The 15,858-nt window shown below is 37.4% G+C and overlaps 1 protein-coding gene across 1 annotated transcript in view; it reads right to left on the bottom strand.

Moving 5' to 3' along the window:
• LOC110372784 (syntaxin-binding protein 5) overlaps window positions 1-15,858 on the bottom strand; it is a 199,404-nt gene that overhangs the window by 23,502 nt on the left and 160,044 nt on the right. Inside the window, 3 exon segments of the mRNA XM_049847691.2 lie at window positions 5,522-5,656; window positions 7,553-7,594; window positions 11,886-12,068. Of these exon segments, the coding sequence (XP_049703648.2) occupies window positions 5,522-5,656; window positions 7,553-7,594; window positions 11,886-12,068 (360 nt within the window).

Here is a 15,858-nt window from a genome sequence, read left to right as displayed (position 1 = left end):
TCTTTTACTTACATACGATTTTTTTAAAGGGAGTTACAACGTTAACCCTGAGTAATCTTTATAGTTGCTCAGGTTTTGTAGACGTCAAAGAAATGTGTGTTTTTATATGTGTTTGTTCACATTAAACAGGACTATCGTGTCGAGGCAGTAAAGACGTGTTGATGGCGTCGCGGCGCTTACGATACCTCGTAACTGCGGGAGGTGGAGGTGCTAACGTTTATTCATGGTGTCTGTTACGTGGAGAGACACAAGAAACAAAAATAGAAGAGACACAAGAAGTAATATAATGAGGATTTTTTTATGTTTGCACTCGTAAGGCTCCGAAACCACAGGACCGAATTGAAAAACTGTTTCACTGATGGGCAGCTACACTATCCCCGGATGGCTATATGCTACGTGGGTACGGAAGAAGTTACCCCGTAGCAGATGAAACCGCGTGGAACGATCTCCTATTATTTTAATATGGAAAAATGTTGTCAGTACGTTATGTTCGTCTTAAAGAATCGTGTGCGATATCATGAATATTTTAATGTACATTATACACAACATAAGCTTTTAAACTGATTATCTGTGCGAGGCTTCACGCAGTTCTCGGCATGAGATCAGCATTACCGTTCGCTGTAATGTCGCGAAACACTCCGCCGGTTACCGCACACGAGTTTAACTTAACTGGGAATATAGATAATGTGCATATGTTATACTTGTACATTGTTTTATGTGTGTGTTAGTGACGAGTGAAAAGGATATGATGAGACTGAAAATCTTAGCAGATACATATAATGAAATAGTCAACGTTAGCAAGAATGTGAATCGTCTTGTAGATTTTATATTAGTAATACAAGAAGACAAGGAAAGTTTCTGTTTTTAGGGTTCCGTACCTCAAAAGGAAAAAACGGAACCCTTATAGGATCACTTTGTTGTCCGTCTGTCTGTCTGTCTGTCTGTCTGTCAAGACCCTTTATCTCAAGAACGCGTGGACGTATCAAGCTGAAATTCACATGAAGTACTCAGGTTTATTGTCCCTTTAAGCTGTGAAAATATCAAACTTCTAAGCCAAGCCAATCAAAAGATACATCCGATTATGTCGATATTTTCAACAAATTTTCGACACTCGCAAAGGAATCAAAACCTACAGGATACTTCCCGTAAACTCAGAGTCTTGAAATTTGGCATGAAGCATTGTCATATAATGCAAATATAGGAAAAATTACGAAAATCTCATATTTTTAGTTATATAATGTAAAAAAAAATATTTTAATAAAATGAAACTTACTACCTTATTTCTCACGAACGAATAAAGGTATCAAATTGAAATTTATACCAAATACCTAGGTCTATTGTCCCTTCAGGCAGTGAAAAAATCAAACTTCTAAGTTAACGCGATCAAAAGATTCAACAGTTATACCGACACCTTAGACGAATTTCCGTCACACGCTAGGGAATCAAAACCTACAAGGTACTTCCCGTGAACTCAGAATCTTGAAATTCGGCAAGAAGCAACGTTATATAGTACAGATAAAGGAAAAATTGCGAAAATGATAAATTTGAAGTTACATAAAATATTAAAATATTATCAAATCAAATCAAATATTTTCCTAATTTCAATGAGGAATTTAAACGACCAAGTTTGACGGATTTGAGAAATCATTTCTTTGTAGTAAAAGAGTATACTCGCCGTTTATTTCCATTGTCATCAGGTCAGGATCTGATGATGGAAATCCCGAGAAAGGGCAACTATCAGAAATTGTAGGCATGCATAGGATTAAAACTTGATTCATACATGTATGTATGTCTGGTGATACTTTCAAACAGTGAAGGTTTAGAGCTTACCTGATGATGGAGACGTGAGAAAATCGAGAGAACTCCTCAACGGTATGTTTTAGTTACGTCGTGTTTGGGCTTATATTATTCGTATTGACGAGAACTTTTCACAAAAGTTAAAAATAAAAACTTTTTACAAAAAAAAAAAAAACAACTTCTAAAAACAACAAGATCGGTCTAGATCTCGGTGGTTAAATAAATATAAATGCATCCTCTAGACACCGACTTCTAGACCGATGCACCTATCATCTTTTTAATTTCTTTCTTGCTTTTGTTTTCTTGTTGCTTTTTTATATGTTTGAAGTTGGATTTGTTTGTAAAATGCTACAAAATAAAATAAAGCCGACTTTATAAAACAAAGAAAGGGTACACTTTTGTCAAGGCTCTAGAAACGTAAAGCCAGCAGCCCCGAATCCTACTCTCTTGCAGTCGTTGTTACAATTCGACAGTTACAAGTCGTCAGGCAGTTTCGAAAAAATCCTGAAACTGGGGCTCGTTAGATGATTAATCCCTCAAAATTAAAAGATCCCATTAGTACTGAATTCTCATCACCTAAAATAAAATAAGCTCCAACACAAGGTTACGTTATAAATTGTAAAGGAGTTCCCATAACTATATCTGATCTTTGCTATCGATCCCACAATGGCAGTCAAACCTATCGAGACTCACTTTTTATCTATACAGGATTTGTACGGAACCCTCTGTGCGCGAGTCCGACTCGCACTTGGCCGGTTTTATTATGTATGGCAGGGAAAATTCACGTATAGCACTTGAGGATTAAGGTTTTATGAACTTGATGATTTCTAGCATGTAAATAAAATAATATACCTATAGGACGATATCTGTCAGTATCATTGATGGTTAAACTGTTTGAGAATTTATATCTTTGTTTATTAATTATACTAAATGTATCATATCATATACAACTAAACAAAGCTATTGTTTAACTTACTTAACGGCATAATCCATGCCATTCCATCAGCTATTGTGACTCGCAGACGTGTATTAACGCCTGTCATAATCTGCAGACATATCCATTTAATTTGGTGTCGACATAAAGAACATTTTAAGTCTCACATAGATATGATATTATATGATGGGAGATCATAAACCTGTGCTATTGTGTGTCGTGAAGGTCGCGGGGAGGGGGGAGGGTAGGCAGGAACACTAGTAACGAGCCACATAAAAGTCACACGTGAAACTTTTTACTATCCGCGATATTTTTCTAATAAAATTTTTATTGAATGTATCGGCACTTAAAATAGAATTGCGTTTTTCAGTTCGCGTTATATTTTTATTATCATGTGCGAAATAAATAATTTACGGCGCTTGAAAAATTAAAATTATGACAAATAAAAATAATGATTGATTGATATGTAAGGAGAGGAGAACTAAAGCTTATTTTGAACTATTAATTACTAAAGTTTAATTTCATAATTCAGGACTTCAACACTACTTTCAGCTACAGTAATATTTAATCTACTTTTTCTTTTGTCCATATTTTCCTGCAACTACAGGATGCATAGCAAAACTCGTCAGTCGTTCGTTACTTTACGCCCGTCTCGCCATATCGTAAGATGATAAACTAATCGTGTAGCAGACCACGCCGACCCGACGTAGGTATGAACTTAAAATTATAATTCATTGCGTTCACCCGGCTGAACTTTACGATCGGCCAGCTGAAATACACCCTGAGTATGAAGAGGGATATATAGCGCATGTCTGCCCGGTCTATGCGAATGAAGTCATAAGTTTACGAGGTCTGACGTCAGAACACTAACGTCTAACTGAAGGGAACTATGACCCGTGTTATGTAGTAGTTCTCTAGTTTACGACGGTATGACGGAGGTTAGAAACTTGGTAATATTTTTTATGAGTATGGATCACTTTGCATAAAATTTCTACGATCATCGTATCCTTATTTTCAGAACACTAAATTTTCCATTCCACTAAGCAAAAAGCAGATCAAGTTTTTCTTTTAGAATCAATCAAATTGTTGTACAATAACATTATGTACAGATTAAAGTACCTAATGATTTAGTGATTTAGGCATCAGTTTTTCCCAGACACAGAAAAAAATTGAACAAAACTATTTCTACTGAAGGACAATCTCTGTCCCAATAAATATTTATAATGTATTTGACAAAGGTGAGACACTTGACATCATTGAGTATCTCGTTAATGTTTATAACATTGTCGTAGTTAATTCACAATTCATCGACACTACAAGTGAATCCCTCATCATTTGTCAGAGTTAACAGTCGACGGATGCTGCGATGTTACATCTTGTTACGCTATTGTAATCTGCAGACGAATGAGAGATAAGTCTTTATGACTTCATGAATCCAGTTTAATGGCGGGCTTTGTATTCAATTAATTGCACTTCTACACTTTATACAGAGTGTGTCGTTCATAATCACATTAAATCCTATCACATATACTTTATGATATTCTATGGCGAATTGTAAAAAAAAGAACCTAATTCCTTCAGTGGTTTAACCACAGGAGTCATTTTTTGTTTTTATAATCATGTGTAAAGCAGAGATAAAGTTAGGAGTATCGAATGTTTTGCTCAGTTGACAGCTGTCAGTTTTCAAGGGAGAATTACAGTTGTTTGTAATGACTGACTTTTATATGGTGTTCTAATTTTCGCACATTTTTATTCTATTTACTTTGTTTGAAAAATTCATTTTATTATTTTTACGTATATTTCTTTTTTATTTCTGTTAATCGATATATATTAACCAGTATATTAACGCATTTCATTTAATGTGATTATGAACGACACACCCGATATACAGCTTACTATGATGTTATATTTACTTAGAATTAGCCACGATACATAATCACAAAGGCACATTGTGGCTTGAGCTTTAACAGTTTTGCAAGTGTTGTTAAAAATTATCTGCAATTAAGCTTTTGAAGTTATCTCAGTAACAGGGGCAGGAGAAATGGAGGGTGATGATGAGTTATTTCAGTATCTGGTAAAAATTATTACTGGGCTGTTACTCAATTCTAAGTAGATAATAACGCTATAAATAAAGAATAATATACTGTGACGCACAAGAAATCTTATCCGCACCAACGTTAATCAGATGACAAACAAAAATAAGTCAGCTTTTTCCTGCTTTCCTTGTGACACGGCGGTAAAGTGACCCCAATTAATTACGTGTGGGCAATTAGCCCCTAGCCCGGGCACGACTCGCGCCCTCTTGCCCGGGCACGACTTAGCGGCTTATCTGGTGCCTTCGAAGTGGCCTTTATTGCTGTACCGGATTACTGGCATTATCAGTGGAGGCACGCGGACATTTGACGCTGTTGAGAAGATACTGCTAGTGGCGGCTCCAGATTGTCCGCTCATTATAAGATTAAAGCTCACGTCGTGGTATTTTGCACTTCTTCAACAAGTATTCGTATATTACCCAACGTTTAAACGCTTGTTTCTTATGATTGAGATCATATCTGAAAGGGTAAATGAGTGCCTTTCCTTATGGTGTTATTTTAAGCTTATAAACTCGATGACATACTTCAGCATGCAACCAATGCACGCGAGGGTTGTGCATACCTATACTATGCAGATTATACTTTAAGGGACAGTAGGTAAATAAAGGTTTTCACAACTCAATTTCGTAAAATCCTCTTGTTTTGTCTATATATTTTTGAAATCTTATAATAAGAGAAATATAGTATGTATACTCACACTTCGATGGCCTTGTTCCAGTTGATGACGTACCCGGAGAGCGCGAAGGTCTCGATGTTGACGACGTGCACGTTGCCGCGCTCCGTGCCCACGTGCACCCACTTGGACGCCAGCGGCAGGTGCAGGCACGTGATCCTGGGAACACACAGGTCATATTACTCTATAGAAGAGGACTTTTACGGAGGAACAGAGCTTTACAGCAATAGGGCCAGCAATTTTTAAATGAAGGCAAATTTTTACGACACGTATCTAAAGGTAGAAGACAAAAGTATAAAAGTAATTATTCTATAATCAGATTATTTAAATTCCAGCCGTGCTATCCTCAGCAAAGTTAATTCGCCAGCAAATACTTAATCGAATTCCATAAATACATAACCATTTGCATTTCCAATTTGAATAAACGAACAACGAAACGTTGACTGCAAAACTGGTCTTTATACGACATTAATATTAAAACATCACAAGTGCACGATACTGAATTATTCAAACAATAATGTTTCCGTTGAAAAGCCCGCGTCGATACCATTCTGTGGCGTTGAGCACAAAGGAGTCAGTGGGTACAATGCGCTGAGTGGCCACACAGGCCGCGTGGAGGCCCGGGATAGTCGGGAGGGCCGGGAGGTACGGAGGTATCCTATCTATTCATGAGCGAATAAAATGTTAGTGTTCGCCCATTTACGCGGATAGTCGGCGCCGTGTGACCCGCCGCGCTATTGTCGGCCCACGCTACAGGCCTCCACCAGACCCTTACAGCGATAAGCTTATTAGTCTTGTATAACTCCACAATACTTAGGGACCGTGTATTTTTATAGTCACTGACGTGTAAGGAATTTATTGTGCTACCTGAGCTTATTGTAAGGACTACGACTGAATTACAAGTTAGGTAGAAGTTCGGGTTCCACATAACTTGACCCAAATCGATTCTTAATACATTGAAGCTAAAAGCGTACACAGCTTTGACATTAAAGCGACATTATAATAATATTCTACAACAGTGTATATAGGTGTATTATATTCAAGTTACTAACAACAGGGGCTTGTATCTAAAAACATACAGATTAACAAGCCTGCTCTACAATCGCCTACGCTACAGATTTTAAAACGCTCTTTATATTAATTAGCGAACACTGAAACATCGAACAAAAGTTGTTAACGAAAGCGTCGGCGTATACAAAACATATTAATTTTAACGTCGGGCAGTAAAAGTTTATCTAAACGTGTAAACGGTCAAGCAGAGGGTGGGGAACGAGATAACACGCAGAAGGGTCACTCGGGAAAGTCTTTACTATCAGGCAATAAAATATGTAGGTTGCAAGGGTTCTCGGTCACACTTCGTATGTTTTTGTTAAAGGATATTATTCGCAAAATGCCTTGTTCTTCTGTTATCACCGTGTGGCGTTGGGCAGGTGTCTAATGAGAGCGCTCCTGTAATAAGCGCTGATAAAACTCCTCGCTGTACACTTTTTAATTAACCCTTTACTTAAGTATCGTTTGCTTTTTATAGTCTAACCCCTTTTAGCCAGCTGGATATCATTTTTCAATTTTTCACGTGAACTTTTCAGGATACGTTGAATATTTCTAAAATTACTTTTAAGGACAACTTTTAACGGAAAAAGTAAAATAAATAAAGATAGTAGATATCTAACAAGTGAGTAACTACGACAGTTTTCTAACAACAGAAGACATGCTGATTCCTATGTACACAATATATTTGTCGTGCAGCATTCAATATCCGACATATGCAGTGTTCTGATTGGCTACAGCATGCACCGTGTTACTGTCATGGTGACCCGGCTATGTCAGTGTTTGACTGAACAATCGAGTCATTTGACAGTGTTTTGTTTTACAATGTACAGTATATTGAGCCGAATAATGTATGTAAAATAGTAAAGTATCATTAAGTTTTCTGTAACTTTTCGGTGCGTGTGTTTTAGTTCTGTGTGTGTGTGTGAGTGAGTGTATCCGTGTGTGTGCGTGTGAAGTGTGCGTGCGAGTGCATGCGAGTGCGACATCGAACTAACACACACTCACCCCTTGATTTCGTTAGTCGATAGTGAGAGTTTGATGCGTGATCTGTAACAGCGCAAAACGTCGCCACTCAACTAGCTGCACATCTCACATTCATGTACATGTCTGCATGTATTCCTCAGTATGTTCCAATAGGAGAGTGCAATCAATTAAAGGTTTCTTTACATGGAACATATCGGCAATATACATTGTTGTGTCGTAACTGTACAATTTGTTACGTCTCGATTTTTCCCAGATCAACAACATTTCAGATCACTAGAAAATATTAACGAAAAATCGTGGAGTAATGTAATTAACATTTAAGAAATGAAAAAATATACCTATACAGGTTGCACGCAACTTTTTTGTAGGCACCTATGTTTTAGACTGTGATGATCATTACTTTTAGCTCCACCTGAGCTAACAACATAACAGTTTCATTCAGTTAGCCACGAGACGAATGTGCTGTACTATACAAGGTGCTCAATGTGCTGGTAAAAGTGCTATCAAGTGCACACACGTGGTAAATATTATATGGATTTAATAATTTAACATATCAATGATTTTACGATGAACTCTGTCGTGGATATTCCGACGAAAAAATGTTGCACAGCCATGAAAATGAAACTAATATTGTGCTTTGACTTTAAGAAACTCTCCTGTATGATTTACAATCATTGTTATAATCGAACAACATGCAAGGTTGCACATGATTAAGTTCAGTCATTATGCCGATCCTATTTTTTCCCAATTACCCAAGAATTCTTAAGGAGACATACATATTATGGGTGTAAATAGATAGATATCGAAATCGAAATCAGACTCCATCTAAGTTGTTGTATCAGTTTCGCACGTGACGTCCCGATTATTTGAGACGATTAATGAGCAGGTACGTATGCTCATTAATCAGGCATAGTTGCCGAGGATTGAGCAGTGAGGAGTACTTCACCTTCTCATTAATGACGTCATTAATGGTCGCGGGATTAGCGCGGGCTTGAGGCGGCCAGCCGTGCTACCTGCGTGATTGAGAGCATGTGGAAGATGGATGATTAAGACGCGTAGTAAATCTTCCAATGTAGTTTAGCTATACCTAATGCGTAAACAAAACTAATCAAATCTAAAAGCATATATACTCATGTATTGTATGACCGAAAAACAGCACTTTACGAACGACAAAATTATGTAAGACCAAAAACACCCACCCTTCATCATTTTCTATGTCACTCCCCAGCAACACATGTCTCTCTGTTAATCATAAGTATTATATCTCTAATGTAAAACTAATTTCATCGTATCATATAAAATTGGATAAGTTAATTTTTAACCTGTGATAAAACACGATTTGGTCGTCAATCAGGTCTGCGGTCGTAAAGAGTGAATAACTCAATAAGTGAGGGTTGCTGACCCCGAGCACAGGGTTAACCGACAGATAGCGTGCGTTAACCGACGGATAGCGTGCGTTAACTGACAGATAGCGTGCGTGACGTATCCAGTAGTGAGATATTATGTTGTTAGTGCCGCGTATTATGTTGTTAGGCAAATAGTTAGTCGGACTGTCAGTTGCGAGTGTGACATGATGCCTGAGGTATAAAAATGTAGTAGTATCGAACACTTTTGTTGTTGAGAATTGACCGAATTTAGTTATAAAATTAGAGTAGAGGGCTTTTAACTATTCAGTTCAATTATTTTTCGGACCCTAAGCGCATTTAATTATGACCTTTGCAGGTTTTGTGTCATTCAAACCTATTGGTGTGACCATAATATACTGATTTAATTCGTAGCTTGTATGCAACCATTCCTAACCACCAATCTCATTTGCGAGAAACACCTGGCCATCAAAGCCTATAGGTCTTGCATCTAATACAGTGTTGCCTCAACACGGCACATAGTGTTGCCACTGAGACAATTAATTGGCATTTGGTGCCGCAGCGGCTCACAGCGGCCACGCTTTGTCGTGCAGCGGCGCGTGATACTGCACTAGTTTGTGTACCTGAGTACAGTCAGCGACAGAAATGTGTTTTGGACAAGAACGTAAACCTACATAGGTATAAAGTAACAGTCATTTGTATTCTAAACTTCTGACCGACGCGACGTTCGAGCACTGTTTCCAGCCTTAAAGTAAACCGAACAATGAATAAGCTTTAGATGTAATGAGATTGTAGTAAAACAAGGTGTTGAATATAACTGGAATAACGGTGTTTCATAATTGTCTGATACATACTGGTTTCTGAAGAAAAAAACGTATTTTCTATTTTATAAAATACACCACATATATAATAGCTTGTTTAGTACATAAAGTAATTTTGGAACAATTCGTCATTTGTGAAACCCAAAACTTTAACTACTTCTCTCGCCGACTGTCCTTAGTAACACAAGCACTATGTATGCATGATTGTGTGTGGGCATTGTGTGGCACTAGATTGTTTTCCCATAGAGGGCTGTGAGGGGCGGGAGCCTGTCTTTGTGAGAGCACAGCCTGCTGACTGACGAGGGAGGAACGATCACTTTGTAGTTATGAAGACAAAGACCATTGACGATTGTGCGTAGTCGACTTATTGTTCCTTTATAAGGAAAAACTCGGCAGCTTTAATAAATGAATTAGTTCAAGTATCTGGAGAGTAGGTAGGATTTTAATTAGAAACTAAAACTTCCACATGAGAATATGTATTTGGTTGTTGTAAATTATTTCCAAGTTTATAACCATCATGTGTTATAAGGACCTTTCATTAGAGACGAGTAATATTCGTCTAACAATTCGACATTGTGACAAAACAGCCCGGTTGCCATGGCAACGGCCGTTTAATTACACTCCCGCCCCTCCCTGTGATGAATTAAACAAAGCAATAACAGCGACCTACAGACAATACCGCTCTGATTTATGACGAATAAACTTTGCTAACTGTCCTACAACTTTACATAAATTACGTTTTAAAATGTTAACGAGCGATTTTCATTACGACTCTTGTATTTCGACTAGTCTTTGTATTCCATTTTATTTCAGTTTCATTTTACTAAAGAAAATAATGTATATGTGGGGCCAAAATAGAGATTTGAACAAAGAAAGGCTAACTCCGGAAACGTTGGCAAACGAGCGTCGGACAAATCGGACGGAAAGCGAACATCGTACGGAAACGTCGCGCGACCACTAACGAACACACGAACATGTCGCATTTCTTCTTTGAACACCACGTATAATGTACATTTAATGTAAAAGAAGCCCCACAAACTAAATTCCCTAAAATGTTCCCAAGAAAATGAGGAACTAAATTCCCTAAAATATTGCCCAATCAGACGGGCACGGGGTGTTAATTTGAGTAATTAGTGCTTTGTATGCAAACAGCTGCTGACGTTCAGCGACGTTCAGTTTTTATTCTGCGCTGACGGACGAATGTACAGTTTGGTACATTTGCATGCTGGGCGCCTCAACGCCGAATATATGGCACGAACGCAATCTGTTTTGTTTAAAATAAAAAGGAAGGTAGGCCTCAAACCTTAATGGAGGCAAGACTGTTCTAAAATATGCATTAAAAAGGTAGAAAGACAACATTGTACAACGATTAATATTAATAGAGTGGAAACAAACAAAAATCCGGCACCATAACAGCAAACAGATGGCGGGAACCATAAAATTATCCAGAACTTAATAATGGCAGTGTACCCAGCCGAATGAAATACGACGCGGCGCCAGCCAGGAGGGGGGGGGAAGAATAAACGAGATGGAGGGGGAGGGGAGGGGTAATAAAACTTGTAATTGTGACAAACAGACCGCCTAGCCAACTAGCTTCCTTCCCGGCTCAAGTCGCTCCTCATAAAAGTGTCCAACTCAGTAATTTGTAAATAAGTTCGCCCTCAGCCACTCAATGTGCGGCTGAGTGTAGCTCAGAATGAGCGCAAAGCTTTTAAAGCCATAACTTTGTAGTCGCAAACTAAAGCTGTTAAATTTAATTTTATTTCTACAACTCTTCTTTAGGGTTTAACGTAAAATATTGTACAAAGTATAGATTTAACTTTAAGTTCATTAGTATCCTTTGTTCAGTTTGGACAAAGATCTTTGTTTTATCTTAAATTGTGACAAAGTTTATGGATGTTATGTCTAGATTATCTAATGTGCAATTTACTAGCAAGTTTCAATGAGACTTGGGATATTTTGTATATACATATTTCTATGACAAATTATGTATGTGTTAAGTACTTGCTAGTAAACGTGATTAATTTATACAAAACTATATCTAGTCATTTTCCAAGTGCGTTAAAGCTGTCGATGACTTGTATCACACTTCACAACACACCCACAAATCACCGACACCTTTCAAAAACAAAAGCAGGTGCAGAACAACGAAAGCTACATGGTGCATACCTTTCTCTCTGGAACTTGAGCGAGTGCAGCCTCTGCGGCGACTTCTGTCGGAAGGTCCACAGGTGCAGCTGGTCGTCCGCGGTGGCCGTCACCAGGGCGCCCTCGTTGATGAGGAACCTGGCGTGCAGGACTGCCTCCCCGCACTCGTGGCGCACGTGAGCGTCCACCCCGGGACCACCGAGACTGGGTATCGCTTAGGAAATTATTTGCTTGTTGTATGGCTTATGTTATATTCAGTGGATATAAACATACTCCTTGATCAATTGAAATAACTGTTCATTTATCAAGGATTGTACTTCTACAGTAGTTTAGGCAGGTCAGTAGGTCGGTGCATAATTACTTTCGTTAAGATCATAAGCTCTGTCCATCATTTAATTTTGGAATTATTGTCGCTTTGAAAAACCACCGGATTTAAGAAATAAAGAATGATTGCTGAAAGAATTGATAACCTCCTCCTTTTTTTAGTGGTGGGCTAAAAAACTTCGTCAGACTTAAGGTAAATGTGTTGTACAATGTTACACACCAATTTTGCCTAACCTGTAACCGCTCACCTTTTCCCCACTACCTCTAAATGTAGTTAAAACCTCATTTCCATTCTATTTTTATTTCGTCCGGCCACAACCCGCCCGCCCGGCTGCCCGGCAGAGTGAATTAGTGCGAGCATTAGCCGCGCTGCACAAATGTGGCCGCCATTACCGTAATGCGGTCGATGTGCGTACTGCCCGGTCTATGTGCATTACTGGTACATAGGTGTTTATGTGGTGTTTTGTCAATCGGTTTGGGAGACTGATTTGAAAGGCCTTAAATGTCATAGTTTTTGGGGATATAAATTATACATAAAAGGAAAAAGAATAACAATTATAAGTGCGAGTGTTCTGGAAGTTACTATTTAAAAGTGCATCGCATGTATGATAGATATATTTTAGGGTGACATGTTTTAGCCGGTGCATCTGATGTAATTATTGAGATATATTGCAGCATAATTGCATCATACTCAAAAATGCATTTCAAGTAACAGTAGATTAAACTTTCACCTCCATGTTTACAAAGTATTATAGTAGATATTTTGTATGTAAGTACTTTGTACTTATTATCTTTTAATAGGTATCCTATTAATGGTTTCGCATAATCTTTATGCGTTTGTAATTAATCTTAGGGAAAGTATAGCAACTCATAAAAGTAACACTATATATCGTAATAATATAAACTGTTTCACCCTAATAGAGTGGGGCACAATCTCGTCGGTACAGTCGTGCAGAGTGAGGCTCGGCGCCAAGTTAATTAGTAGCGAGCGTGTGAGACATGGTGTCTGTTTGTATGTGTGTCTGTTCGTTGCACCGCGTGATTTAGGCTTAGAGAGATGCATGTTACTATACTCCACTTGAGTAGGTTAAGTGTATACCTTAAAGACAAACAATCTAGATAGAAGTTTTTCCGCAAATACACATAAAAATGCTTAATAAATTTTTTTTAATCGTTTTAGTTATTGTTATAATTGTATTTACATTGATTTTAGTCTAATAGCATCATTTAATCTGAGTTTTTAAAACAAAGTTATATCAAGAGTTTACCTTTGCTAAGTGTCAACTCGAACGGTGTACAGTTATCAAATATTTTGTTTAAGTAGAAATTGAAAATCCAGAAACTGCTCAATAGACAAAGTTATCCTTTAGATAACTCGAAAACTGAGTTAATAGTTAAGTCGATAAAACGAAAACTTTAGTTAAAGTAGCTATAAAACTTGAACTGTCATTACGAACTGCTGCAGAATCTCACTAGTGCGGGTACTCTTTCCGGGAGTCTGGTTAACTTGACTTTCAGTCAAAGTATTGCATAGTAAAATTTTTGCCTGCCTAAGTAGAAATATCTTGCTTATAGAGACAAGTTGACATGATGATACTACTTCTTTTAGGGAAGTCGGTTAAAAATGACGTATTTTATACTTTATGCAATACAAGTATTGTGAAAATAGCCCATTGGCTGGAATTACTTGCAAATGTAATAGAATAAAATAGAAGTACCTAGCTAATAAGAGCAATTGTAACTCAACAGAACAATACTGAACTCCAGTGGTATAATAATAAAATTATTCCGAATGGTCCCTTTACTCTTATTTGATGGCTGTTACAACTATTCCTAACATTATCTCCAAGTGCCCACTAATGTAGGTACTAGCTAATGTTTCCATATGTTTCATTAACTACCAACAAGATACTATTGTATAGTATTAATAGTATACAAGGTATTGTATTTTGGTAATTCTAAGCAACATATAATAAAATTATATCTTCAAGTGTTATGTAGAAGTAGGTAATGAGGCCTCTCGATAGCAATTGTCAGGTCAGTATGTACTGCTTTGTAAGTTTAGATTAATAATAACAATTGTTTTGACTGCAATTGCTGACCGCGCATGCCGCGACTGCGTGTTTGCCGCAGCTGCACTACTCGTTTGTATGTATTTACACGGCACGTGCAGTCGCCCCGATTTCATGCAGTCGCTGAAAGTGCGGTCGGCAGTTGCAATCTTTCATTCAAAACGCACCTTTATCATATCAAAAGTTAGACGCGAAATAGATAAATATATTAAACAGTATCTTGTAATGGAAGTTTACAACAAAAAGCTGTCTGTCATACATAGTGAGGTTGTGGCGAAGTTTGCCGACAGCTATCGACAGTATCGACAGGCGCTCATTAACGATGGCTTGCTTAATTAACCAGATATTGTTCGACATCGTGTAATACAACACTCTGATAGCTACAAGTTTGTAAACCTCGTGTAAGTCAGTATACGCTGTATAAATAATAATATTTGTGATAAAATACGCTGATCCTTCTAAATTATAATATAAAATTGCAACCAATGAGAATTAAATAAAGACTTTTTTTTTCAGGAAACGATACACACATTGAGTATTTAGAGGTATTTACATAAGTTAAACCTTACCAAAAAATACTTCATAGCATGTGCAAAAGTATCGTGACGTCACATTCGACGTTATGAACGCAGACAGTCATTGACGGCTCATTAAACATACACAAAGCCAGCCAACTTGTTCCATTACACGCTGACTTCGTTACTTTCTCTAACATCTGTAAGGCGCTACAAGTTTGTACTAACTTCAGTTTAAGTTAAATATTCTGTCACGTTGTAAGCTTTTCACGAGAATGAAATTATGAATTAAAGTAAATGACACATTATGAAAGAAGCCAAAGAAAAATTCTAATAAAGCCCAGTGCTTTTGTTAGAGAACCATTGCCCTTACGGAACAAAAATAGCATAAAGTAGCAATGTTTATCTAAGTAATTGTATAAGAATTAGCCGTTTATATAATTTAACGTGTCGGCCGTTATCTTGGTCTGCCGCTATTAAAGCCTCAACAAGGGCCAGGTACCATTTTATGTGTATTTTAATTATCCCTAAATGGATCCTCTGTAATGATAATTTTACGGAATAATGTTAAAAGAAAATTATGATAAATATCCGTCGAGAAGCCACTAGAATCTTAATGGCTTTGTTTTAGCAAACCTTTTATTAATATTTCGTCTAAAAATAATCTTAATTTAAGCTACCCTTAGCCAAGTGCTGTAATAAAGATAATTAATTTTAATTGTTGCTGTTTCTTTTAGGATAATAGGACATTGAAATAATCCAGTATAATGTGTAATTTGAACGTTTTGTACCCAGCAGAAGACCAATAATAATGGCAATAAGTCGACACTAAATTAGCACGTGAGCAGAAATCGCTTGCATTCAACCATAACTTTAAAAGCAATACAGAAATTTTCAATTCCCTTAAAAGTACCGCTATTCCACACACGTACAAAACCGACTGGTCAGGCAATTGGTCAGAACGACGTGTCTGACTATTGTAAAATATTAAGGTTCCGAATTAAACGCTGCCTTCGACTCCTAGGACCAATTTCCCAACGATTGGGCCGATGATGACGTACAAACGTACAAAACGTGCCGTTC

Source organism: Helicoverpa armigera, chromosome 7, assembly GCF_030705265.1.
Source record: "Helicoverpa armigera isolate CAAS_96S chromosome 7, ASM3070526v1, whole genome shotgun sequence".
In the NCBI taxonomy this organism is placed as follows: Eukaryota; Metazoa; Arthropoda; class Insecta; order Lepidoptera; family Noctuidae; genus Helicoverpa; species Helicoverpa armigera.
The sequence above is the reverse complement of the archived record's forward strand: the minus strand, read 5'-3'. Positions and strand labels throughout refer to the sequence as shown.